Source organism: Suncus etruscus, chromosome 6, assembly GCF_024139225.1.
Source record: "Suncus etruscus isolate mSunEtr1 chromosome 6, mSunEtr1.pri.cur, whole genome shotgun sequence".
Lineage (NCBI taxonomy): Eukaryota > Metazoa > Chordata > Mammalia > Eulipotyphla > Soricidae > Suncus > Suncus etruscus.
Window position 1 is genome coordinate 93,958,164 of NC_064853.1, and position 27,980 is coordinate 93,986,143.

The 27,980-nt window shown below is 43.9% G+C and overlaps 2 protein-coding genes and 2 non-coding genes across 4 annotated transcripts in view; 2 read left to right on the forward strand and 2 right to left on the reverse strand.

The window, feature by feature from the left end:
- Window positions 1-371: 371 nt before the first annotated feature.
- Window positions 372-27,968, reverse strand: PARL (presenilin associated rhomboid like). Its single transcript, XM_049775872.1, has 10 exons — window positions 27,821-27,968; window positions 25,298-25,505; window positions 23,357-23,497; window positions 20,481-20,529; window positions 15,017-15,112; window positions 13,384-13,533; window positions 9,834-9,904; window positions 6,607-6,708; window positions 6,409-6,506; window positions 372-650 (listed from the first exon to the last, which is right to left on the reverse strand). Exons 1-10 carry the CDS (start codon window positions 27,934-27,936, stop codon window positions 539-541), a joined length of 1,143 nt encoding a protein of 380 aa, XP_049631829.1. The 5' UTR covers window positions 27,937-27,968; the 3' UTR covers window positions 372-538.
- Window positions 12,864-12,970, forward strand: LOC126012919 (U6 spliceosomal RNA). The gene has a single exon (XR_007497262.1). It is a non-coding gene; the product is annotated as a U6 spliceosomal RNA (small nuclear RNA).
- Window positions 21,498-21,604, reverse strand: LOC126013022 (U6 spliceosomal RNA). Its single transcript, XR_007497359.1, has one exon. It is a non-coding gene; the product is annotated as a U6 spliceosomal RNA (small nuclear RNA).
- Window positions 27,623-27,980, forward strand: part of DVL3 (dishevelled segment polarity protein 3) — a 324,867-nt gene continuing 324,509 nt past the window's right edge. Inside the window, exon 1 of the mRNA XM_049775837.1 lies at window positions 27,623-27,627. The gene's annotated coding sequence lies outside the window, so the exon portion shown is untranslated. The remainder of the gene's footprint in view (window positions 27,628-27,980) is intronic.

Sequence of the window (27,980 nt, forward strand, 5' to 3'; positions counted from 1 at the left end):
TACCAGGCTCCATAGCTCAAGCACAGCGGTCTTCTAAGTCAAGCACAGGGCCAGAAACCCATGACAGGGATTCTGGCACCTGCCAGCAGCAGACCCTGCTTCAGTCTTCATTACCACCTGGTCCCTGAGCACTGCTGAATACAGTCCTGCCCAAGCACTACTGGGGTGGCCTGGGGAGTCCCCAGCAGTGCAGAGCTCTCATGGACAATGCCTCCCAGGCCTCGTGTTGAGACCTCAGCCTAGTACACCAGTCTGGTGATAATAGCCAGAAAGAACCCCAGCCTCCCAAAAGACCTTTGGGAGACCCACCCAAAAAAGGCAACATACCCCCTCTGGTTATAAACTAGATACAAACCTTTATTTCACAACTCCATCATAATTTGCTTTCTAGGAAGACACTACTAAGGACATTGCATATAATACTAGGAAAGCGAGAGGCGAGGTGGCTTCTCGCAGGGGGGGCATCCCAGATGGGGGCAGCACTGTGGGGTGCTGTTCAGGCAGCAGGTCCGGATGTACCAGCAAGGACCACCTCCAGTTACTTAGAGCCACCTCCCTTTTTGGGGGGATTAGTCCTCATTTCATGCCACATTTTCACTAGAGGCTCCCTGTTCTTCCAAATGAGTTCATGGCCGTACGTAATGTACCATCTGGGAAAAGAAAAACAAAGAACATTCAAATAGGAAGGCAGACGGACTTCAGAACCCTGATATGAGCAGGCTGACAGCTGGGAAACTGAACATCACTGTCAATTACTGTCAACCTTAGTAAAGTAGCTGATAGACTTATTCAATGTCCCGTAATGACTTACCTTAGATAAGAGTGGATACAAGGTAGGATGGATGCAGAGAAGTGGAAGTACACTCCATCCCCACCCCTGGCTGCTTTCATTCCTGGTTACAAACGGGGACATTTCAAGGTACAGGAAGTGACCAGTCCCGACAGGTCAGATACTAACCTGCACTCAACTACAGGGCAAATCGCTAAAAAGGAACGAAGAAGGCGGCTGGATACTGAGTAAGCTCAAAGACCTTGAACAAACTCTGCATGTGGGAAGCCCAGTTCTACAGCCAGCACCTCTGACCCAATCCCCTAAGCACTTTTGAGTGACCCTCTGTACAAAGCTGGGAGTAGCCCATAAGCACCACCAGGTATGGCTCCAACCTCCCATACCCTCCAAAAAACAAAATCAAGAAACAAGCTTGAGAACAGTCAGAATCAGAGATTACTAATGAGGATGTAATAGTTTAATGCCTCTTAACATCTTTCCCTCGGGTACAAAGGCTGCTGGTCGCGCCCCCCCACCCCTTATTATTCCTTTAAATTCCAGGGATCACACCTGGCAGTGCTCAGGGAACCTCACGTGGTACTGGGAATGGAACCAAGGTTGTGCCTAGACAGGACAGAAGCGGAGGCAGCAGAAGCAAACAGGGTGTCATTCACTTGTTCAGGGCACACCAGTTCCTGTTTGGAGAACCAGGCCCTAAACAACAAGGCGTAGGGCAGGAAGAGCAGCTTCCAAACAGATGACAGGGATAAGTGACAAATGAGAGCCCCCCCACTTCCAGACCTGGGATACAGAGACTTGGAACACTCAAACAGGCCACATGTGCAGCCCCCAAGGTATCAACATCCCCTCCCAGGCTGCCACTGACATCTATATTTTGTCTTGGCTTCCCCCCCCCCACAGACATGTCCTGTTCCTTAAAACATAAACCAGATTTTGTTGATTTCTGCATTTCCTTGAGACCTAAGTGGAAATAATACTAATAGAGCATATTTCATTTACATTGGTAACATAACAGCACTGGGGGGGGGTTGTTTGGGCTATTCCCCGACACTCAGGGGATTACTACTGGCTCTGCACTCAGAAATTGCTAATGGCAGGCTCAGGGGACCATATGGAATGTTGGGGGATGGAAGCGGGGTCTGTCCCGGTCAGCTGCGTACAAGGTAAACCACCCTACTGCTGTGCTACTGCTCCAGCCCAGAATAGCATTTTAATATTTGGGTTTGGTTTGGGGGCCACACACAGAATTCAGGGATTATTCCTGGCTCTACACTGTCTGTCATGCCAGAAATTGCAATGAAGTCAGTTGTGTGCAAGGCAAGTGCTTTAACTCCATTCTCTCTCTTCAGCCTGTTTTAACATTTTCTAATGCTCTGAATATTTTTAATCAGAAAGGGCTTGAATTCAATTGGAAGAATCACTAGCTAAATTCTGATGATGGGGCCAGAGCGACAGCACAGTGGTAGGGCATTTGCCTTGCACATGGCCTACCTGGGACGAACTCAAGTTTGATCCCGGGCATCCCATATGGCCCCCAAGCCTGGCAGGGATGATTTCTGAGCACAGAGCCAGGAGTAACCTCTGAGAGCCACAGGGTGTGCCCCCGCAAAAAATATATATATAGTCTGATGGTGAGGGCCAGGCTGGACACATGCATGGCATGTGGAAGCCTCATGTCTAAACCCTAGCACAGCCTGTTTCCTGAATGCCTCCAGGAGTGACTCCCAGTGGCCCAAGAAGCAATCCTATCACTATGGGTGAGTGATAAAAATAATCACCATCCAAGTTTTAGAGAAGGGCCATCAAGACACCCCAACTGACTAGGGTATGTGCTGTGCATGAAAGAAAGCCTGGCTCAACCCCCAGCACATGGTTCCAGAACACCAAGAACAACTCCTGTTGTGAGCTGTGAGTGGTTCTTGAGCACTGCCAGATAAGGCCCCCAAATAAAAACAAAATTAAAAAGGAAAAAAAATGTTGGTGACACACTTGACAATACCTAGGAGTTTCTCCTGGAGCTGCACTCCTGCGTTCCTGGCAGGTCTTGGGCATGAGATATTGGGGATCAATCCTGGGCCAGCTGTGTATGAGCCAAGTGCCCTACCCTTCCCAGTGTACTATCTCTGTCCCCTTAAAAATGGTTTTTGTTTGATTTTTGGGCCACACCCAGTGATGCTCAGGGGTTACTCCCGGCTATGCGCTCAGAAATCGGTCCTGGCTTGGGGAACCATATGGAACACCGGGGGATGAAACTGAGGTCCATCCTAGGCTAGCACCGGCAACGGTTACCACTGTACACCACCGCTCCAGCCCCTAACAATTATTTTTAAATTTGAAAGAAAGCCAGGTAAATGTCTCTAAGGGCTGGAGTGCAGGCTCTGCATGTGGAGCCCAGGGCTGTATCCATAAGTACCAAAGGCAGGGGGAGTCACATCTCACCAGCACAACCCAGTATATCCCTAACAGAGAAAAAAAATATCCAGGAGCTAGAAAAACAGTACAGTGGGTAGAGCACTTGTCTTGCAAGTGGCTGACCCAAGTCTGATGCCTAATACCAAATATGGTTCACTGAGTATCTCCACACTGTGTATAGCCCGAAAACAACAAACATAGATTTGCACAAAGAATAAGTCATTTTGTAAACATATAAGTGTATGGATAGCTAACACAATTCTACTGCACTTATCAGCAAGAAAAATAGAATCAACCTTGTGTTTAAATGCTATTGCTGAAGTCTTGAGAAATAAATCACTTGCCAGGGATTTGCATTAATAAAAAGTCTCCCCAATCTTTATAACCTACTTATTAAATACACTTATTAAATATATAGGCACATTAAAGATTTGACCTACTTATTAAATACTTTCTTTTTTTTTTGTTTTTTTTTTTGTTTTGTTTTGTTTTTTTTGTTTTTGGGCCACACCCGTTTGACGCTCAGGGGTTACTCCTGGCTATGTGCTCAGAAATCGCCCCTGGCTTGGGGGGACCATATGGGACGCCGGGGGATCGAACCGCGGTCCTTCCTTGGCTAGCGCTTGCAAGGCAGACACCTTACCTCCAGCGCCACCTACCCGGCCCCATTAAATACTTTCTTATACTCATCATCAGCCCAATTTAGCAGATATAACTGTTCATTTCCTATCATTAAATCAGAAAAAGAATTAATTTCTGAGCTACAGCCCTAAATGGCAGCAGAAGCCCTGCCTGAAACCCCAGATTTACAGGAAACAGCTTCAAGACTTTGGACAGGGCCTTTCCTTCTCCAACATTCTGTGCAATGGAATCCCTTTCAGGATTTCAAGACTTGCATTAGTCTAACTCTAAAAGGTACAAACTTGCAACTGTAAGAGGTTAATTTCTACATATAATGGGTGATGTAGATGTATAGATATTGTATGTGTATATGATGTGTAATTTCAACATTTAACATTGACTATGTATCTAAGTTACAGGGAAGGGCCTGTGGAGAAGAGCTGAGAGCACAGTTGGTATGTGGAAGCCCTTGCTTCCATGCCTAGTACCATATAGTCCCTGAAGCCCCACCAGGAACACATGAAGTTAGAGTAGCTCTTCAGTACCGATGGATGCTTCCCCAAAACAAACAACCCTAAAGGATAAATAAGTAAAGTTGCTAAGAGTAAATAGTTCTCAAGGGGCCAGAGAGATAGCATGGAGGTAAGGCGTTTGCCTTTCATGCAGAAGGTCATCAGTTCGAATCCGGCTTCCCATATGGTCCCCCGTGCCTGCCAGGAGCAATTTCTGAACATGGAGCCAGGGGTTTCCCCTGAGCACTGCCGGGTGTGACCCAAAAACCACAAAAAAAAAAAAAAAAAAAAAGTAAACAGTTCTCATCACAAGAAAGAAAACTCTTAACTATATGGTGACAGATGTTAGCCAGAATGGTTAGCCAGAATGGTCATTAGTTCTGAGGACATGGATCAAATCAAAAAGCTGTACAATGAATCAAACACAATGTCATTCACCAGTTAGATCTGGTAAAATCCTTTTAAAAGTACTAAATTATTCCTTAGCTTAGGCCCACAGTAAATATTCTGTAGAAGAAGCTGCTTCTACTGTCATCGAATAATGTGAAAACTAAATTTTCAGCAGACATAAAGTAGGGAAATGTGCAGGGGTTGCAAATGGAATTTTTACCATCAACAAAACCAGAGAGCTTTAACTGAAAACAAAAAGGGAATAAAAGGCAGCTTTGACTTCTCAATGTAGATTTGAAAAAACTTTCGAAAAAAAGTTTTGTGTTTTTTTTTTAACAGATGTTGTAAATGAAAAGTACCTGAATTAGAAACAGCAAAGAGAAATGATTCCTCTGCCTTTCAGATACTGGACTTTAAATGCCTTAGATCCAATTATTTTCAGATGGAAAAGGCCATCTGATTATAGTTCAAAAAATATATACAAAAAACCTGCTGGGGAGAAAACCCTTTATAAATGGTAGATCCCGATAAATTTAGAGTTCATACAGCAGCACCTTTATTCGTAAGTCTTTCTGTTTTTCACACTATATCAGGTCAGTTTCTACTATTTATAATGTGCTGCTGTTAAAAGCTAGAACTGTCATATGCTATTTTTTAATCATCACCAAAAATTATAAATGGCATAATGGCATTTAGTTCTACCACCCACTGGAAAAAACTAGAATAGATTTTCTACTTTTCTTTATTAAAAACTTAAGTCTTCCATTGTCATAAAACAAAGTGAAAACCAAGTCAGGGCAATAAGCAATTTTTGTCTTGTTTCTGGACTACACTTGGCTGTGCTTTGAGCTTGCTCCTGGCTCTGTGCTTGGGGATCGCTTATGGTAGTACTCAAGAGAATATATGGGGTGCTGAACTGAACATACATGCAAGGCAAGCACTCTAACTGCTGTACTATCACTCTGGGCCAATAAACAGCTTTCAAGGAAGATAGGCCACTGAGGATCTTGCACACTGAATAAAGGACAACTAGCAGAAGAGACTCTAATGGCTTAGATGAGCTCCATAAGGTCCACGACAGAATCGCAACAGATCTACGTTGTCTGAGCACATGTTCAAGCTCCTGTGGGAGCAACATAACTGAGCTCAATATGGGCTCTGGATCTAGCCGACATTTCTGTTGATTACTCAAGAGTGATTAACCTGAGGAAGATCATTTCTGAGCCATTTCCTATAAGAGGTTGGGGATCACAGTAAAACATAAAACACTGGCAGCATCTGCCACTCTCTCTGTGGTCAGCACTGGCCCATCTTCTCAAAAGGAAGACTCACACTCTGCCAAGGAAGGGTTCTCTGTGCAGTGTGTACCCAGTGTGAGCAAGCTAGAGGGTGCAGCGTGCAGGGGCAAAAGAAAAGATCTGACAGTGAAGAAACAGGGTGTCTGTCTGTAACAGAGTGGGGAGCTAGGAACCTTGTCTCAAGTCAGGAGTTGGGGTGGCTTGGGAAGGTTACAGAAAAGGTATAGAGGTCCTTCTCCACAAGTTATTGTGGCATATTGGGGTTCCCTGCCTTACATGGCCCTTTTCTCTGCCTTCCCCCTTGTTCTTCTTCCCCCCTGCCTGCAAATACCTCCTTTGAGGGTGGGGAAGGAGCAGTTAAGGGATCAACTACATTTAAACTTACATTCCAAAAAGAGCTCCTCCAAGATGTGCTGCATGATCAAAAAATTTCCATCCCAGGATCATTCCTGCTGTATCCATGGCAATAATGGCTTTGAGGGCCTGGAAGCCAGTAAAAGAGAGCAGAATTGTACAATTAGATGCTGAAATTCCCAATTCGGCCCACAGAATACAAACACAGCCATCCCCTTGCAATACTCACATTCCCAGCCGTGAAGGTGAACATGGGCAGGAAGATAATGGCAAGTCTTCCATCTGGGACCTTAGTGCAGACAGCTGCCAGCACAGTCATGATGGCACCCGACTGCGAAGAAACACAGCAGGGATAAGTGAGCATCTTGGTGAGCCCCAGCTCCCAACAAAGGTCAACAACACCTATACATTTTCCAGAAAGTTTATTTGCCACAAAAGCTAGGTATGTATGATGCTTTCAAGCTTTTGTTACTGCTGTACAAAGTTACAGGCTAAGAAAGGGACTGTGAGTTCATCACAGTGACCAATAGAGAGCAATTTACTGTCCCCTGTGTATCAGCATCTGCCTTACAAGTAATTGTTAGGAAAAATAAAGTCATGAAATTTGCTTACACATGGGGAGAGTATCGTGCTGAATGAAATGAATCAGGAGAAGGACATAGAAAGATAGCACTAATTTGTGAGATATTAAAATAAAATCACCAAAAAAAAACCCCACATGTGCTAATACCCCAATACAACAGAAATGATAAGGGGGATAGTGCAGTTTGGACAGGGAACGGACCACTATGAAAATGATAGCTGGAATTGATCCCTCTGGACAAGAACTGGGTGCTGAAAGAGGGGGTAAGGTAAAGGAGTAAGGTAAAGTACATGGGTGTTGGAACATAGGAGACTAAAACTCAACAACATTTTAACTAACCATTATTTAATTAAAAAAAATTTTATTTAAAAATTGGAGTAAGCTAGATCTCGGTTATTTTGGGAAGAGGTATTTGAGGGATTTGGGAATGGGGGAACAAAGAACATATAAAGTACTTATGTAACCTAAAAATGATTCTTCAAAATTTATGTATTAGTGACTGACACAGGTAGGGTGCTTTGCATGCTGCTGACGTGGGATCAATCCCTGACATCCATATGGTCCTTGAGCACCACCAGTGATTCCTGAGTACAAAGCCAGGAATTAACCCCTGAGTATCATACCAGATGTGGTCCAAAAACAAAAGCAAAAATTATTCATCAATTAAAAAAGGAAAAAACCAACTTTATAGTAAAGAAGCTAAACAAGCTTATCTACTCATCAGATGGTAGTTAAGAGCTACAGTCATCCTGATCCTCTTGCTGTTAGGCAGGCCAGGGCTCCGTTCACAGAGCATTCCAACAAAAACATAGAACTGATCCCAAAGGAGCAAAGTAATGGAGTAAAGGCAGTGCCTGCACACTGTTCCTGCCAGGAGAAACAACAAAAGGGGCCAGAGAAAAGTTCCAGCATTTAGGAGACAAAAAAAGCAATGCAATCTATGACCTTGTGCAAGGGAAGACATTATCAGAATAATTGGCAAAACTGTCTTGCTCTACAGAGTATACCAATATTAAATTTCTAAAAATTGTTAACTATACTGTGGGATTTTTTTGGGGGGAGGCAGGGTTTTGGGCCATACTTTGTGGTGCTCATAAATTACTCCTAGCAGGCTCAGGGGGCCATATGGGATGCTGGGGATCGAGCACAACACACAGTGGGTTGGCAGTATGCAAGGCCAAAACCCTCCCCTCACCATGCTATCACCTTGGCCCCTACTGTGGGATTTATAAGATATATATGTATTTTTTGGATAAATACTGATACACAGCAAAATGCACAATGGATGCAGCCTATTCCCAAATGGCTCAGAAAAACATGGGTGCAGTGAGAAACATTGAGTGAAATGTGGCAAAATGAATGTGACATGAGTGAATGCAGTTCAAGAATGTTTCCTGGGGCCCAGAGAGATAGCACAGCGGCGTTTGCCTTGCAAGCAGCCAATCCAGGACCAAAGGTGGTTGGTTCGAATCCCGGTGTCCCATATGGTCCCCCGTGCCTGCCAGGAGCTATTTCTGAGCAGACAGCCAGGAGTAACCCCTGAGCACCGCCGGGTATGGCCCAAAAACCAAAAACCAAAAACCAAAAAAAAAAAAAAAAAAAAAAATGTTTCCCAAGGGCAACAGTGGGGATCTTTACAATGTAAAAACCAAAAATAGAAACTTTTTTAAAAAAATCTGGTGATCTTCAATTAAGCAATGATTGTATTATTACAAGAAAAATTGCGGGCCCGGAGAGATAGCACAGCGGTGTTTGCCTTGCAAACAGCCAATCCAGGACCTAAGGTGGTTGGTTCAAATCCTGGTGTCCCATATGGTCCCCCGTGCCTGTCAGGAGCTATTTCTGAGCAGACAGCCAGGAGTAACCCCTGAGCATCACCGGGTATGGCCCAAAAACCAAAAAAAAAAAAAAAAAAAAAAAGAAAAGAAAAGAAAAAGAAAAAAGAAAAATTGCAGACTATATAAGAAAACAAAGAACTGTATATGTATGTTATATAGAAATCATAAATGATACACATATGTAATCTTGCATTCTTTGAAAGGCATGTTTTAGACTAAGGATGAAAAGAACATATACAGAACACAAAGGAAAAATTTAAATAAAAAATGGGGAAAAGATCTGTATGATACTTAAAGAAGATGAACATATAACCAATGAGTACAGGCCAGAGGGGCATCTAACTTGGTCCCCTGAGCCCATTAGAAGTGATCCCTAAGAGAGAACCAGGAGTAGGCCTCAAGTACTGCCAGGTGTAAACCCCCTGCTTCCCAAAAAGGAGTGTATAAACATAGTCATTAAGAAAACAAAAATAGGGCCCGGAGAGATAGGAGAGATAGAACAGCGGTGTTTGCCTTGCAAGCAGCCGATCCAGGACCTAAGGTGGTTGGTTCGAATCCCAGTGTCCCAAATGGTCCCCCGTGCCTGCCAGGAGCTATTTCTGAGCAGACAGCCAGAAGTGACCCCTGAGCATCGCCGGGTGTGGCCCAAAAACCAAAAAAAAGAAAAATCACAGTGAAAAATCACTATGTACCTACTAAAAATGCCAAGGACTTGGGGACAGGAAGATGGCTCAGAGCTGGACTACATGCTTTGATTTGGGAGCCCTGGGTTCAATCCCTAGCACTACAATAGGTCTCCCATACACCACTAGGAGTGACCCCCTGAGCAGCACCAGGAATAGTGTTTGAGCACTGCTGGATATGACTCCAAGCCCTTAATAAGCAAAATGACTTCAAACTAAGTGTTTTGGAGGTACAAAGGGAAATGGATGGAGTCAAGACCACAAAAGCCAATATCACATGTAAACTAGAAAACTTTTTTCAGAAGTCTAGCTGAACTATTAAATAGTTAAAGTGTTTTTCAGAAATACTTACTGCACCAAGTGAAGGTCCATATCTTCCTGTGGCAACTTTACACATGTAACTGACAAAATTAGAAATGACACCTGAGAAACAAGTCACATTTTGGTCATGTCAGTGAGGCATGAAATAAACCTGTAGGTTTTCCCCTTGCATCCTCACAAGGGGGCAGCACGAAGATCCCTTCAAATTTCACAATTGTCATCTGACAAGGCAGCTCGCAGAGTGATGGCAGGGCATTGGTTTTACCTCTCATTTGCTTCACCTCAAATTCAAAGAAAACCAGTTTCCAAACTCCCCACCTGTCTGGATATTCTCAGAGCCAGGCTCCAGACACACTATAACTAGACTCTCTGAGGAATCTATTTTCACCCAACTCAAGAGAAGCGCATAGTACAGCCAGAGCAATAGCATAGTGGTAGAGCATTTGCCTTGCACTCGGCTGACCCAGGACAGAGAGTGATTTGAATCCCAGCATCTCATAAGGTCCCCAAAGCCTGCCAGGAGTGACTTCTGAGCACAGAGTAAAGATTAACCCGAGCACTGTCAGGTGTGACCCAAAAACAAAAAACTACAACAACAAAATATAAATAAAGAGAAGCGCCTAACCACAGAGCTAGATTCTGTGAACCTTCCCCCTCTGCTCTATGGTCATCTGAGTGGTTCTTTTATTTTGGGAGGGGGATACTGACAGTGCTCAGAAGTTACTCTGGCTTTGTACTCAGGAACAATTCCTGGCAGGGCTCAGGGGACCATATATGGTAGCAGGGACCAAACCTGGGTCTGCCTCATGTAGTCAAACACCCTACCTGCTGTGCCATCACTCCGGGCCAAATGTTGTTCATTTTTAAGAATTCCGTATATGGGCCCAGCGGCGTTTGCCTTGCAAGCAGCCGATCCAGGACCAAAGGTGGTTGGTTCGAATCCCGGTGTCCCATATGGTCCCCCGTGCCTGCCAGGAGCTATTTCTGAGCAGATAGCCAGGAATAACCCCTGAGCACCGCCGGGTGTGGCCCAAAAACCAAAAAATAAAAAAAAGAACTCCGTATATGGGACTGGAGAGATAGCATGGAGATAAGGTGTTTGCCTTACATGCAGAAGGATGGTGGTTCGAATCCTGGCGTCCCATATGGTCCCCCGTGCCTGCCGGGGGCGATATCTGAGTGTAGAGCTAAGAGTGGCCCCTGAATGCTGCTGGGTGTGACCCAAAAATAAAAACAAAAACAAAAACAGAACTCCCTATAGGATAGGAATTAACATCATCTGAACCAAACCCTTTGTATCCACAACATATTTAGAGCTGGGTAAGGGCTCTTATTTCACAAGCCAAAGGTACCACTTTCTTCAAGGTTTGATGTTTTGGTTTTTGGGTCATATGTGGCTATGCTGAGGGCATACTCCTGGCTCTGTGCTCAGGGGTTACTTCTGGAATGGCTCAAAGGACTATATGGGATGCCAGGGATCGAACCTGGGTGAGCCACGTCCAAGAGAAGTTGCCTGCCTGCTGTCCTATCACTCTGGCCCCTTGTCTTCTAGGTTTCCAGTAGCAGAGGATGGGAGTAAGGAGTTGACACTGATGACATGCTGCCTGGATCCTGGGGCAGATGTTTGTATTCAATCCACCCCTCTCGTCCTGCCTCACTCAGGCAGTCTCTACTGCAGCATCATGGTCAGTGAAATCGAAATAGACTTTCCATCTCCACGCTCAGAACTTATTTTTATTACAAGCAACACTGTCAAATACTGCTTTCCTTGATTTATTTGGAGAACTTTCACAGCATTTCTAGTCTCAGTGGACTGGCAGTATCCAGGAGTCCACGTAATGTCAGAGACTGAGCTCAGGCCTTCTTGCATGCCAGGCATGTATGTGACTTATGCACTATTTCCCTAGCGACAGTATTTTTTTTTTAAATAAATAGATGGCCAGGCTGAAGTTTTAGATTCTTTATCATTCTTAGTTTCACTGCTAATAAGAAATAAGTGTAACTTTACCAAGCAAATGCTCTACCTGAGCAGCTTATAGCCTATAGGAAAACAATGCCATTTCCATGGCTGGGTGGTTTCCTGGTAACATATATCCTTACAATGAAGTTGTAGAATACGCTCTTTTTAACAATCTGATTGAAAAGCTCTGATATAAAGCTCTCTAGAGCTAAACGGGGCTTAGGACTAATTAACCAGGATGACTGAGCAGTTTCAATTCTCAGTCACGAAATTTGGGATCCACTAATTCATGATATTGGGCCTAGAGCTTAGGCAGCCAAGACCAAGTAAGATAAAAATGATGAGTTGCAGGGGCCAGAGTGGTGGTACAAGTGGTAGGGCATTTGCCTTGCACACGCTGACTTAGGACGAACTATGGTTCAATCCCCCAGTATCCCATATGGTCCCCCGAGCCGGGGCGATTTCTGAGTGCGTAGCCAGGGGGGTTACCAGGTATGGCCCAAAAGCAGTCAGAGCTGGAGAGACAGTACAGTGGGTAGTCTTGCATGAGGCCAACTCAGGTATAACCTGTGGGACCCCATATGGTTCCCCAAACCCTACTAGGAGCTATTCCTGGGCACACAACCCTCAGCAAAAGACTTATTTTGTTTTGGGGCCACACCTGGTGATGCTCAGGGGTTAATTCCTGGCAGTGTTCTGGGGACCATATGCTAGGGATAGAACCTGAGTCCATATGCAAGGCAAGTGCCTAACATACTGTACTATTGCTCTAGCCTCTCAAAAGGACATGTTTTCCTCTACAGAAAATCTGAACCACTGTTTACCTTAATTCAAAATGAAACATATCTTGGTAATAATAGCTAAAGATAATAGAAACCTATCTATTACTAAATATAATAGAAGTGAGGGCCAGGAAGGACTGGTCCATGGTAGGAAGCTAGCCACAAAGAGTGGGGGGAGTACAGTTAGGACCACTATAATAATGATAGTTGGAAATGATTGCTCTGGACAAGACCTAGGTGCTGAAAGGAAGAAAGTCATATGCAATATTGTCCATTCAGTAACAATATTGCAAACCACAGTTCTTAAAATGAATAAGAGGTGCTCGCTTCGGCAGCACATATACTAAAATTGGAACAATACAGAGAAGATTAGCATGGCCCCTGCGCAAGGATGATACGCAAATTCGTGAAGCATTCCATAATTTAAAAAAATGAATAAGGGGAGGGAGGGAGGCAGGAAGGGAAGGAGGAAGCGTACAAGAGAAGAAAAATGTCTGCCATAAAGGCAAGCAGGAAGGATGGGAGGAAAGCTGTGGATGTTATTGGTAATATGTGCACTGGAAAAGAGATGGGTGTTGGACGTTGTATGACTGAAACTCAATCATGAACAACTTTGTAACTATATTTCATAGTGACTCAATTAAAAATTTATTAATTAAAGAAACCCTTAAGCATATTGTAATAATGTGAGAAAGTCAGTAAGAGGAAGCAAAGGTAACATCTCTACTACATACATATGATTTGAGAAGCAATAAGCACTGAACATTCAGCCCATGTCAAACACAGCCCTAACCCTCCCCTTATCCCTCTGCAAAGACCCTGAAATGAGTTCATGTTACCTGCAGACAAGTACATTGCCACAAACTGCTCCTGCCCCAGAATGTTCACTATGCTGGAGGAGAAGCTCCACAAAACATACATGTTGGCTGCCATGTGAAACAAGGAGAAATGGCTGAAGGTGGACAGCAACATTGGAGAACAAAGGACCTCTACAAGAGAAAGAGAAGCAGAGCCCGGTTATGGCAGAACACACACCACTAAAAAAATCCATCTTAGTGGCTTCTTTATGATTGTAAAATATAGTAAACATGGGAAACAAAAATAAAAACAGTCAAATCTTCATTGAAATTTCAGATCTCAAAGTGGTGAATAGTGGTGAATATCTCTTTTCATTTAGTGGGCAATCAATACAATTCTTTTTTGTTTTGTTTTGTTTTTTTCTGGGGGGGGGTGCCACATCTGTTTGATGCTCAGGGGTTACTCCTGGCTAAGGGCTCAGAAATTGCCCCTGGCTTGGGGGGACCATATGGGACGCCAGGGGATCGAACCGCGGTCCTATCTTGGCTAGAGCTTGCAAGGCAGACACCTTACCTCTAGTGCCACCTCTCTAGCCCCAATAAAATTCTTAATTCAATGACAAGTCCTTGGTCTTGCATTACAAAACTCAGATTATTAAACACAGTGGGAAGGGGACGAGGAATGAAGAGGGGAAGCAGAGGTGGCAGAGAGCTGGAAAGGTCTGAGACACCAGTGCTAGGAAGTGTCCCAACACTACATCAACACCATAAGCTTTGTGCATAATGCATAAACTACTCAACATCAGCACCATAAACTTTAATAAACTACTCAACATCAGCACCATAAACTTTAACACATTAACACTGTAACAATGTTAGTGAAACCATATTTTTTCTTTTGGGGCTGCACCCAGGTAGAGTTCAAGGTTTCTTCTGATTCCACTCAGGAGTGGCCCCTGGTCTATATGTGGTACCAAGTATTCAAACTAGGGTTGTCTGCATGCAAGGCAAGCACCTTAAGCCCTGTACTATTTCTTCAGCCCTCGATTTCAATAAAAAAAAAAGTCTTAGTTAAATGAATGCAATCTGTCTCTATGACAAAATAGGTTAGAAAAATAATTACATTGTTTCATTTTATAGATTAAGTTGCATATAGTTTCCTCAAAAGGTAAACTAATTAGGCAAACTTAGAGCCACTCTGAATCTTTTTGAGGGGGACTGGGGGGATATCACATGGCTGAGCTCAAGAGTTATTCCTAATTCTACACTCAGGAATCATTCCTAGCAGGGCTTGGGGGACCAATGGGGAGTAAGGGATCAAACCCTGATCAAGCACATGCAAGGCAAGTACCTAACCCACTGTACTATATTTAATCATCCTGGATATTAATTCATTACAATGTATTCCGGTATCCTTCATGTGTAAATTACGCTTTAGCAAAGCTATTGGAGGGAGTTTGGGGTGGGGGGGTCAGGATACCATCCAGCAGTGCTCAAGGACTTTCACTTTGACCCACCAACTTTTGCTTAGAACTACTAACAAGTAACAATTATTAACAAGTAACAAATTGTTATTAATAAGTAACCCATCTTGGCATAATATCTCAACACAAACCTTTCCTATTACCTTTACTTCAAGACAAAATCCTTTCTACATCAAACAAGTTGCACTTACTTGAAGCAGGATTTGAAGTGAAATATCTGATCATTGTCCGCTGTAGAGAAGGCACTCTCCATAAACAGAATACAAAGACATTTGCAGCTATGATACCTACAAAATAAATATGATTTGGGGAGATGAAAATAAGCATAAAGACAACCTGATCATATTTTCTACCAAAATAATAAAAAAGTATTATACGCTTGAAGTGAAATAAATGCTTTTAAAAGTCTCACAATTGTCACAGGTAACGTTAAAAAAAAAAAGGAGCCAGAGCGATGATAGCACAGTGGGAAGCATGCTTGCCTTGCATGTGGCCAACCCAAGTTAATCCCTAGCAACTCAGATGATCCCCAAGCCTTCTAGGAGTAATTTTTGAGCACAGAGCCAGGTGTAACCCTTGAGCAACACTGGGTATAGCCAAAAAAAAAAAAAAAAAAAAAACCTATTGAAAATTTGCAAATGTACTAGAAATTAACTTCCTTCACTCAGATTCATGTCACTGCTTTAGACCATTTGATTTTTCGTAATAATTATATTTATAATTGCATAAGTTTTTGCTTATGGTCAAACCAAGGGCAGAAACCATGTCAAGAATTAAATTCTTTGGTCAAAAGTAAAAGGGTACCTATTACCATTTAGGACAGTGATGGCTAACCTTTTTGAGCCCGAGTGCCCAAACTGCCACACAATGCCCGGTCCTCCCAATGGCCAGTCCGGCCCTGTTGCCAGGTGAGCAAAGCAGACACCGGCACACTCGCCTCCTGCCGCGCCACATATCATAATTGTGGACCTTCCCGTGTGCCAGATGCAAGGCCTTCGCGTGCCACAGCTGGCACGCGTGCCATAGGTTCACCATAGAGGGTTTAGAGTCACTCTGTTTCCATATCTGCTCATTCTGAGCAGACAGTGGAATTCCCAGTCTCTTTCGTTTTCCCTCTTTGGACACATAGGGAAAAATACTGCCCTTCACAAAGACACTACTATTACATTTTCTCCACTTTAGTATTTGAATGCAAGCAGCATTTCTTTCTTCAAAACACATTAATTGAATTGACTGCCTCAATTATATCAGGTGCTTTACTAGTGGTGACTGGGACAGCTACTTGTATATCACTATGGGAAACAGCTAGAACTCTTTTATAGATGCTGAGGGGGACAGTATGAGAGGAAAGGGAAAGAAGCCGTAAGTTCAGCCAGTGTATGCATGCGTGTGCATGTGGCATGTTTGTGTGAGTTCATCCATCTCAAATAGGGTCCAGACATCTGGATGAGGAGGAAGGAGTTTGTCAAAGAAAGGCACAGACTTTGGGAGTAATTCTAGAGACAAAGAATGGCCATGAGTGCTATATAGGGTGGGCCAAAAGAGGGAAATATCTTGAGTTTGGCCCTAGGTTCCATGCCCACAGAGAATCAGTCAAGACTATACATATATATAGTTCCACTCTAAAGTTCCACACAAAAGTAGGGACCTGAAATCTTGCATGCTGGATTGGAAAATGACAACGACTGGGCGAGTTCCACAAGTTACTCTCTGAAACGAATGATAAAAGGCACTCGACTGTGTGGATGGGTGAATGGGTGGATGGAGGAATGGCGGGATGGAGGGATGAGGGGATGGATGGATGGATGGATGGATGGATGGATGGATGGATGGATGGATGGATGGATGGATGGATGGATGGATGGATGGGTAGGCAAATAGAGAAACAGAGAGATATGCACACACACTGTAGAGAAGCATAGCACTTCTCTGACTAAGAAAGAACATTGAAATAACAGACCTGGGAAAAGAAGACAACCAAAGATGCAAAGCTAACAGCAGACAAAGAGATATCACTGGCAAGTTTGGTTTTGCAGAAGGAGAGGCTGTTTATTGTTCTGAAGCCAAATACAAGATATCTTTTTGATTAAATATCTTTGTTTTGGGTCAGAGATCACAATGGGTAAGGCACTTGTTTTGCAAGCAGCTAACCTGGGTTCAAGCGCTGGAACCAAATATAATCCCTGAGCAACACCAGAGCACAGAGCTAGGACTAGCCCCTAAACACTGCCATGTGTAGCCTCCAAAAACAAAACGAAACAAAAAAATCTATGAAAGTAAACAAAATTAACTTAGATGATACTGACAAATCCCTACAAAGATAAACTACTGAACAAATTCAAAACTAGAAAATTGCAGGGCCAGAGAAACAGCACAGCGGTAGGGTGTTTGCCTTGCACACAGCTGACCTAGGACAGACCGGGGTTCAATTCCCAGCATCCCATATGGTCCCCCAAGGACTGCTAAGAGCAATTTCTGAGTGCAGAGCCAGGAGTAACCAAACCGAGAGCCGCTGGGTGTGGCCCTCCCAAAAGAACTGAAATGTAGTTATCTATAACATAGACTGAATAAATTTTTTAAATCTTTCCATAAAGAAAAAGGCATAAAAAAATCACTTTAATATTACTGTTTTAGAATTACTGTAATAAATTGCTACTGTAAAAATTCAGTGGTCTAAATAAAAATGCATTCTGTCACAGCTCTGTATTCTGGAAGTTTGTATATTTCTTGTTTGGAGGCCATACTTGGCTCTATGCTCAGGGGTGACTCAAACAAAAGTTCAGGAGATCACTTTGGGAGTAAAACAGGGCCGGCCGTGTGCAAGGCAAGCACCATAATCCTTGTATCATGGCTCTGGCTCAGGGACACTAAGTTTAAATTCAAGTCAATGGCCACACTAGGCTTCCCATGAGTGCACTCATCCCAACTTCTTGCAGCTCTTAGTAATACTAGCATTGCTTAGTTTTATACACACCACTCAAACTCGGCTTCCATCTATTCATAAGGCCCTCTTTTCTGTACACTGCTTTGCCCTCACTTCAAGTTATAATAGTGTACGTAAATGGACTTAGGTACCTCTTAATCAAAAAAGCTCTTACAGGAACCATAAATATCTAGTGCCATCAGCAAAAACCCTGTTTCGGATAAGAAAACAAGCTTGAGTTTCTGGGTGAACATGACTTTTGGAAGAATCAATTCAATTTACTTCAAGTGATGAATTCTTTCAATAATTCACATCAATTTTTTCAACTTCCCCTCTCCCAAATACCAGGATCAAAAGGAACATTTCCCTATTTATTCTACGTAGTCAATATACTTTGCTATCAAAGCCAAAGACCTCAGGAGAAAACCGTTCCTTCTAAACAGAAATCTTCTGACTAGCAACCAAATTCAGCAACACAGAAAGAACTATAAACCATGACTAAGTTGAACTTAACCCAAAAAAGCAAAACTGGTTCAGTATATGATCAATAATGTGTTTCCATAGGTTAGACTCATAATTTTCCATTTGAAAACTTAGAACACAACTATAACAATCAAGAAAGTAAGACTTAAGGTTATACCAGCACTCTTCTATCTTTTTACCTGTATGGACTGGCAGTTATACCAAGGCAAGAGACCTCAGAGGTTTCCAAGCTCTCTACCTCTGTGGACCCAGGCCCATCTGTGGACCAGCGGGTGAAGTACCCAAAACAAAACATAGAGATCACGGTACAGAATTAGCAGTACAGAAGTATATCCATATAACAATATTAAAAATGGATCTTTAACAAGTGGATCTCTACAAGCAATGGAATAAATATGAATCTCTACTTCAAATCTAGGACAAAGATTAACTCAAACAACAGGGAGTGGAGAATTAATCCTGGGGTTAAGGCATATGCCTTGTATCCTAAAGGCTTGGGTACAGTCCCTGGAACCACAAGATCTCCAGAGCATTACCAGAGTAACCCTCACTCATGCAACAAGTCAAAAGTAATCCCTAAGTATCAGCAGGTGTGGTCCAAAGTTTAAATAAAAGATAAAATAAACTATCAAAGGAAAAATGCTTGTGCTCAATAACATTATTAAATGCCAGAGATAGTAACAGTGTTAAGGAACTTGTCTCGCACGTAGATGATCCCTAGTTGGACGCCCAGAACTGCCAGGAGAGCAGCAACTCTGTTTGAGAGTAACCCTCAGTCCAAAAAAACAGTATTATAACACTATTAATAAAGTGTGATACAGGGGCCGGGTAGGTGGCGCTGGAGGTAAGGTGTCTGCCTTGCAAGCGCTAGCCAAGGAAGGACCGCGGTTCGATCCCCCGGCGTCCCATATGGTCCCCCCAAGCCAGGGGCGATTTCTGAGCGCATAGCCAGGAGTAACCCCTGAGCGTCAAATGGGTGTGGCCCAAAAACCAAAAAAAAAAGAAAAAAAAAAAATAAAAAATAAAGTGTGATACAATAGGCAGTATTAGGGAGGATTTGCAAAATCATGCGCGTGCGTGTGTGTGTGTGTGTGTGTGTGTGTGTAGTACTGGCAGGTACAGAACTCTAAGAATACTAAGTGTATAATCAGCAGTTATATCTTGTTATTTCTTTATAAATTTTTCCTTCCTATTGGCATAAATGTTAAAGAACTTCAACATCTCCAAATTTCCCAAAATAACAAAGTCCAGAAAATATTGCACAAGTATTACCTTAAAGATCAGTCAGAACTGTCTTTCTGAGAGAAAATAGATAAATGAAACTGATTTGATGATGTGAATAATAATCTTTTATTTTTAATAAATAGCATGCATTTATATTTGGGCCATACCCATTGGTGCTCAGGGCTTATATCTGGCTCTGCACTTTAAGATCACTCTTGACAGGCTTAGGAGATCATTTGGGGTGCTGGGGTTTGAACCCAGGTCGACCACGTGCAAGGCAAATGCTGTACTATCAATCCAGCTACCTAACATGCATACATTTAAATCAAATTTTATTTGTTATTTATTTTGGTTTTGGGGCCACACCAGTGACACTCAGGGGTTACTCCTGGCTTTGCGCTCAGAAATAGATCCTGGCTTGGGGGACCATATGGGACATCAGGGATCGAACTGCAGTCCATCCTAGGTCAGCCGCGTGCAAGGCAAACACCCTACTGCTGCACCACCGCTCCAGCCCCTTAAATCAAATTTTATAAACAGCACAATATAGTAAACAGGAAATTGGCTTAAAATGGGGCAGATCTGAATTCTGAACATTGATGAGCTGCTTCTCTGAAAGTCAGTTTTCTTATCTGTGAAAAGGGAGATAACTACCCTAAAAAGAACCTGGTGAGATAGGGAAGAAATCATACTAAGTACCCTGCATAAAGAAGGTATTTAGCATTCCCTTTAGCTTTTCCTATCAGGGAGGCAACAATCACTCCCACCCCATTTCCCTGGCTAAGATTCCAAAGACAAGAGCATCTGCTTGTTAAGGAAATTCAAACGAGCTAATAACTGACCTAGAGCATCCTCAATACTTTGATGCAACAGTCTTGCTGGTATGATTACATAAGCCTGCAGATATAGACTGTCTTCTAATGCACTACTGCACCTGGTACACAAACCATTGACTGTGACATACTGTACCTTTGGGTTTGATTTTTCTTGCCTCGAATGGCTAAAACATGTAAGCTAAAACAAACCTGTCACTGTCCGCTGGCCATCACTTAGGTTATTCCACCACTTGTTAATCTAAAATAGAAGGAAAAGTGCATCTCACTGTAAGGTAAGTACTTTCAGGCTGGAAAAACTACAAGCCGGAAAGAAAATACTTCATGATTCATTTATAAAAATAGCTAGGGTACAAAATATTGGAAAGCTTAGGTGGTTACAATCATTTACACAGATCTTGATGAACTCTGTGACCTCCAATAAATTACTTCTAAACTTTTCTTTCATATACACAAAGGTCTATCAGATACAAATATCGACTAAGTGCTCACAACTTAAGTTTAAAAAAATTGGGGGTTGGGAGCAGAATGATAGCATAGTGGGTAAGGCATTTGCCTTGCACGCAGCTGACCCAGGTTTAATCCTCGGTATCCCATATAGGCCCCAGAGCCTGCCATGAGTGATTTCTGAGCACAGAGCCAGGAGTGCCCGCCAAAAGAAAATTTAGGTGTTGGGGCCAAAAAAATAGCACAATGGGCAGGGTGTTTGCCTTGCACACAGTTGACCCTGGTTCAACTCCCTCCCTCCCTCCTGGTATCCCATATGGTCCCCCGATCCTGCCAGAAACTATTTCTGAGAAGTAGGGTCTTGCCCAAGTGACAGAATTTTGAACAGAAGAGCCACAGTTAGAAAAACAGAGAGAATACTAATCTTTTCTTTTATGGCCACATTGGGTTGTGCTCAAGGCTTATTGCTGGCTCTGGGCTCAGGTATTAGTCCTAATGGTCTTGGGGAGGGCCATATGGAATGCTGGAGGATCATACCCAGGTTAGCATGCAAGGCAAGCATCTTAGCTGCTGTGCTATTGTTCCAATGCCATGAGAATCCTAGTCAGTTGGAACATAATCAAGTTTTGTCTATGGGTCACATCCAGCAGTTCTCAGGGAACCACGTGGTGTTGAGGATTGACCCAGGGTTCCCAATGTAAAGCAGGTGGTCCAGTTTTAGGAGTCATCTCCCGTGTTCCACACACTAACAATTTTTTTTTTTTTAATATGGAACGCTTCACGAATTTGCGTGTCATCCTTGTGCAGGGGCCATGCTAATCTTCACTGTATCGTTCCAATTTTAGTATTTGTGCTGCCAAAGTGAGCACCACACTAACATTTTTATGCATGAAATATGTCTAGGGTTTGATTTACACAATCAGTGTTGGGGAAGGAAAGGAACTAGAAGAAATAAAGTTGGCGATAGGCTGAATCTGAGAGTTGCAATATTTTATTTTTACTTTCCTACTTGTTTCAATTTTTCTATTATTACATTTTGAGAGCCAGAGAGGAAGTACAGTTGGTAGGGTGCCTTGTAAATGGCTGACCTAGGTTTAATCCCTGATATTCCATATGGTAACCCAAGCATTCCCAGGTTGAGCACAGAGCCAGCAATAACACCGGAGCATCATTTGATGTGACCCCAAAACAAAACCAGACCAAAAAATTTCTGGTGTTTTGCTTTTGGTTTTGGGGCACATGAACTGTGATCAGGGCATACTCCTGGCAACACTCAGGGGACTACATAGGATGAAAAGATTGAATCTGGGTCAGCTGCATGCAAGGGAAGAGCGTTACCTATTGTACCATCTCTCCAGCCTTTAAATTTGGCTTTAAAAAATACAAGGGGTACCATACAGTGCCAGAGGGTAAATCAGGATCTTGCATGCAAGTGCTCTGAACTGAATCAAGTTCTATCTTCTACAGAAAAACCAGGTTAAAAGCATGACAGATGAGGGGATGGAGTGACAGAGAGTACAGCAGGAGAAGCATTATTAGCTTTGTACATGGCTAACCCAGGTTCCAATTCCCAGCATCCCACAGGGTCCCCAGAGCCTACCAGTTATACCTAAATGCAAAGCCAGGAATAAGCCCTAAATACTAACAGGTGTAACAAAAAGTCAAAAGATTAAAATATAAAATTGAAACCACTATAGAGTAGTATTGTGAACCTTCAGACTTGCACACAGAGCAAGGGATACAGTAGAACCCAAGGACTTCCACTTCCCCATCGTAGGTAAGGATCTCTGCTACTTTCTTTAAAAAGCACAGGTTTTCTACTTTAAACCTACCATTTGTTTAACAAATCCACGGCAGTAAACAATAAGCAGCAATAAAAACCCATTCTTCGAGAAAGATCATGCATACTGCCAGGGTCATTTTTTACCCTTTGCAGCAACACTTGGATATCAATACCTCAGAGTACAGTACATGCAGTAATGCTCGACTCTCCAAGGCCTCCACTCCAGGCTTAGGGAACTGGTCATTTCTACCCTCCTCTCAAACACATTGTATGGTGGACTGGAGCAACAGTACAATGAGTAGGGCAGCTGCTTTGCAGCCCACCTAGGTTCGAACCCTGGTACTCCATAAAATCTTCCAGGCTCTGCCAGGATTGATCTCTGAACTCAATCAGGAGTAATCTCTGACTAGTGCCATGTGGGAACAAAGCCACAACAGCAAAAAATAAATCACACTGCATTGAATAAAGATCACTCCCTATTAGTCTCAAGATAGTTTTGGATACTGTCAGAAATAACTAAATACAATGACTAGGAGCCAGAGTGATAGCACAGGGGGTAGGGTGTTCGCCTTGTACACAGCCAACTTGGGTTCAGTCCACAGCATCCCATATGGTCCACTAAGTCCACCAGGAATAATTCCTGAATGCAGAGCCAGAAGTTACCTCTGTGTGCACAGCTGGATATGTTGCCCTCCCCCCTCAAAAACTCCAAAACTTAGGAATACCATGTGTACTACACATAGACCAATCTCATGTTGCCATGAACTAAAAATAAAAACACTTCATAGATAATCACAACTTTAACATCCATCTATGATCACCTAGAAAGAGCACTTACCTCCTTTCTGAAGTCTCCTCCCTTTTGTGGTCTTATGCTATCCAGCCAATCAGCTTTTATACCATCAAAATAACTCTGGACCCTGGACTTCAGTGCTTCATATTGCCAAATAGCAGCTGACCCAAAAGCACAGCCTGTAAACTATATAAAATAATTTCAAATTAAATTAATGAAAAATGCATAGTTCCAAGTAACACTTCATTGAACAAAACATCTAGTAGAGTGAAATCTCTTAGGTGAGAATATTTAATAGTTTCCCCTTTGATTAACTTCACAGTAGCCTAGGAAGTGGTGACAGCTAATGATATTCAAATAAAACTCAAAATATCAAGTGAGGGCCGGAGAGATAGCATGGAGGTAGGGCATTTGCCTTGCATGCAAAAGGATGGTGGTTCAAATCCTGGCATCCCATATGGTCCCCCAAGCCTGCCAGGAGTGATTTCTGAACATAGAGCCAGGAGTAACCCCTGAACACTGCTGGGTGTGATCCAAAAACCAAAAACCAAAAATAAAAAAGTGAGTATTACTTGAAATATTAAGATTTGGGGGCCCGGAGAGATAGCACAGCGGCATTTGCCTTGCAAGCAGCCGATCCAGGACCAAAGGTGGTTGGTTCGAATCCCGGTGTCCCACATGGTCCCCTGTGCCTGCCAGGAGCTATTTCTGAGCAGACAGCCAGGAGTCACCCCTGAGCAACGCCGGGTGTGGCCCAAAAACCAAAAACCAAAAAAAAAAAAAAGATTTGGGACCGGTGAGGTGACGCTAGAGGTAAGGTGTCTGCCTTGCAAGCGCTAGCCAAGGAAGGAACGTGGTTCGATCCCCCAGCGTCCCATATGGTCCCCCCAAGCCAGGGGCAATTTCTGAGCACTTAGCCAGGAGAAACCCCTAAGCATCAAATGGGTGTGGCCCCAAAAACCAAAAAAAAGATTATATATGAGATCCATGTTTCTCCAGGGCTTATATCACATAAAAAATAGATATTCAGAGCCGGAGCAATAGAGCAGCGGTAGGGTGTTTGCCTTGCACACAGCTGATCCAGGACGGGCCTCGGTTTGATCCCTGTCATCCAAGCCAGAGGCGATTTCTGAGCGCATAGCCAGGAGTAACCCCTGAGCATCACCAGGTGTGGACCCTTCAAAAACCCCCCACACACACAAACAACAGGTACAAAAATGCTATTATTTAATTTCAAGTCTTCTTTTTTGTTTTTGTTTTTCGGGCCATACCCTTTTGATGCTCAGGGGTTACTCCTGGCTACGCGCTCAGAAATTGCCCCTGGCTTGGGGGGACCATATGGGACACTGGGGGGATCGAACCGTGGTCCTTTCCTTGGCTAGTGCTTGCAAGGCAGACACCTTATCTCTAGCGCCACCTCGCCGGCCCCAATTTCAAGTCTTCTTATAATCATTCATGACCCAGATATTCAAATGCTTTCAATCCCCCTCCACTTTGTTTTGTTTTTGTTTTGGGCTACACCTGTTGTGTAAACAGGGCTTACTCCTGGCTTTGCATTCAGGGGTCATTCCTGGAGGACTAATGGGGATCAAACCCAGAGAATCTGTGTGCCAGGTAAGAACCCTACCCACTGTACTATCTATGTTCTAGCTCCTCTCCACCACTTTGAGAGAATCTGCCATAAAAAGTACATAAAACAGGGACCAGAGAGATAGCACAGTGGTAGGGCGTTTGCCTTGCAAGCAGCTGACCCAGGACCAACGTGGTTCGAATCCCAGCATCTCATATGGACCCCAGTAGCTGCCAGGAGCGATTTCTGAGTTGAGAGCCAAAAGTAAACCCTGAGCACCAGCAGGTGTGGGCCCCACAAAACAAAAACAAAAACAAAAAAGTACATAAAACACACTTTAGCACTGATACTCTAGTAGTAGTTTTAATACACTTCAGCAATAAGGCAAGTTATCTCCCGGAGATGTGAGCTCTTACCCCAACAGTGAAAAAAAAAGGTTTTATAAGAGTCCTTATAGGATAGGGTGAAGGATAAAAGACTGTTTCTTCAACAGGAGGAATCAAAGCGCTTCTTTTATATGCCCCACTCGTCCCTGAGTCTGTTCTTCCAGAGTCTGTTCTTCGAGGCTCAACCTTCCTGGGTGCTTTTCTGAATCCACATTTTTGTTGAAAAAAGAAGTTAAGCCTATAGAGAGAAATAAGAGGTTAGAAACAGAGCTCCATCTTGCTGTCATCAACTTGCCTGTACCATCCCTTCAGGTTTTTCTCCCTCTATAACCACAAGAAGCCAACCAGTTCCATTTCCTAATGGGGGGGAGGGGTCCCCTACTTGTGTCTTTGAAAAAGGCAAACCACAAGCCATAGCAACTTTAGAAAATATTAAGCCAAGGGACAATACTTGCCTTGCACATGGCCAAATACAGCCATGATTCATCCCGCAATCTGTGAATGGACTTGCTTTACTTGCACTATAGCAAGTTAAGGTAGCCCACTGGCCAAGTATGGCTTCTGACTAAAGAGGATTTGTTTTGGGGCTAAACCTAGCTATGGTGAGGAATAACTCCTGGCTGTGTTCAGGAATCACTCCTAGCAGTTTTGGGTACCTTACAGGATGCTGAGCATGGAACCCAGGTCGTCTGCATGCAAGGAAGCATACTACCTTCTGTACTACCACACCTAGTCCCTAAAGAGGGCGTTAAAACAAACCAATACATTATCATATTTGCACAAGATATATTAACATATTTGCACAAGAAAGTCTATCTTACAGGTTTTTCAAGAACTTTAGTATGAAATTTAAAAAAATGTTTGTTTTGGGGCCACACCTGGAGGTGCTAAGGGGTCACTCCGGGCTCTGCGCTCAGGTGGCAGGCTGGGGGATCATATAGGATGCCGGGAATCGAACCGGGGTCTGCCCCCAGGGTCTGTCCGGGGTCTATCTGTGCCCTTTCGCTATTCTATCGCTGCTAGAGCTCTTTTATTTTTTTTTTTCCAACCAGTCCCCGATTTTCTCTACGGTTTCTTCATTGTTCCTTACTGTTCTTTCCTTTAGACATCTCACCGCCCTGATCCTTTCTCTTCCCCATCCCAGCCTACATTTTCAACTGGGCTTTGGAACAAACAGCAGTAGCAGAAATGCAGTAATGCAGAAACTTCTCAGCAGAGTCCGAGAAACCGGGGCGCTTGCCCCGCAGGGAGACTTGCGGGCTAGATCCCAGGCCTACCGTGGTCTCCAGAGGGAAAAGAACCACCGTGGTCTCCAGAGGGAAAAGAACCACCAGCAGCACAGGGTAGGACAACAATTAAAGGACAACAATTAATGACCCAAAACCGCCCCGCCCCCAGAAAGAGAAAGAATTGTATCCGCAGACCCCACCCCAGGTGCTACACCTTAAGATACAACGTAAAGGGGACCGGAGCGATAGCACAGACATTTGCCTTGCAAGCAGCCAATACAGGACGGACCTCGGTTCGAATTCCGCCATCCCAAACGGCCCCTCGAGCATGCCAGGAGTAATTCCTGAGCAACGCCGGGTGTGATCTCCCGCCCAAAAAATGATACAATATAAAATACAATGCAAGGATTTCTCAAGAGCGTGCGCCGGCTAAACAGGTTCTTTCACTCTTCTAAATCTGTCTTGGGTTGCGAGGACTGGGGTGACGCCAGCAACGCCCCACAAACATCCTATGGACACTCCCAACACTCCAGAAGCTACTTTCAGATCAGCTCCAGCCCACAGAAGCCTCAATACTCTACTCTGGGTTCCAGCTGTCGGAATAAAATACCTCACATTTCTTGCTACCGTCAGATAGAATGGACCGAACTCCTCACCCGTCTAACCAAGTCCCAAACTAGGAAGTTTTGATTTTTTTAAATAAAGGAAACGCTGATTTGAAAGCGCAGGGATAAAAATACCCATGAGAAATGTTGGCAACATTCGAAGGGCTTCTCGATGGATAACCTAGTTGTTCTCATGCAAAAAATAAAATAATAAAAGGGCAATAACTATTCCACCCTTCTATAGTTGTTTTTAGCTCGGGAAAATCAAAGGAAAATCTGCGTCCCGGATCAGCTGGAAGCCCGAATTCTGGAAATCTCCATTCCAGAGCAGAAAATCCTCCTTGCAAGATGCCAAGGCGAGATCGCGCCCGCCTTGGGCTCCTCTCTTTCTTGCAAAGCCAAGAGGGTCCCTGGGGGGTGGCAGGGCGGGGGGAAGGAAGGAAGAAAAGCTCAGCAAAGCTGGGCCACTGCTCCCTTTTTGCAAAAAAAATAAAATAAAAAGGGGGTGACTTCTCCGCCAGGCCAGATTCCAAGGCGTGGCGAGCAACGAGCCCCCCGAGATCGGCTCCCCTTTCCGCCACGTCCCTTCCCGAGGACCCCCGAGGCCGAGACAGAAGCCGGGGGCCCAGGGGAAGGCAAGGGGTGGGCCGGGCGCAGCCCCAGGATCCCGGCACGGCCTCCGCCTCCGAGGCGAGAAGCCCAGACAGGCGGCTCTTTACCTGCGTCCGAACAGCCGCGGCGAGGCCAGGGCCGCTGTGAGCTCGTCGGAACCCGCCGGCGGAGCCCACCCGCGACCGCAGCCCCAGCCTCTTTGCGCCCAGCCGCGCCACGCCATCTTCCCAACCTCTGCCCCACCATGGCCCGACCTTCCCGGACCCC

Bases quoted from the DNA above. Each gene is read 5' to 3' on its own strand.
- PARL (XM_049775872.1), bottom strand. From the start codon at position 27,936: ATGGCGTGGCGCGGCTGGGCGCAAAGAGGCTGGGGCTGCGGTCGCGGG. The intron at 15,113-20,480 runs GTTTGTTTTAGC...TTTATTTTGTAG, and splicing joins TGGCCAGCGGACAGTGACAG to GTATCATAGCTGCAAATGTC. The intron at 6,507-6,606 runs GTGAGTATTGCA...ACTGGCTTCCAG, and splicing joins TCACCTTCACGGCTGGGAAT to GCCCTCAAAGCCATTATTGC.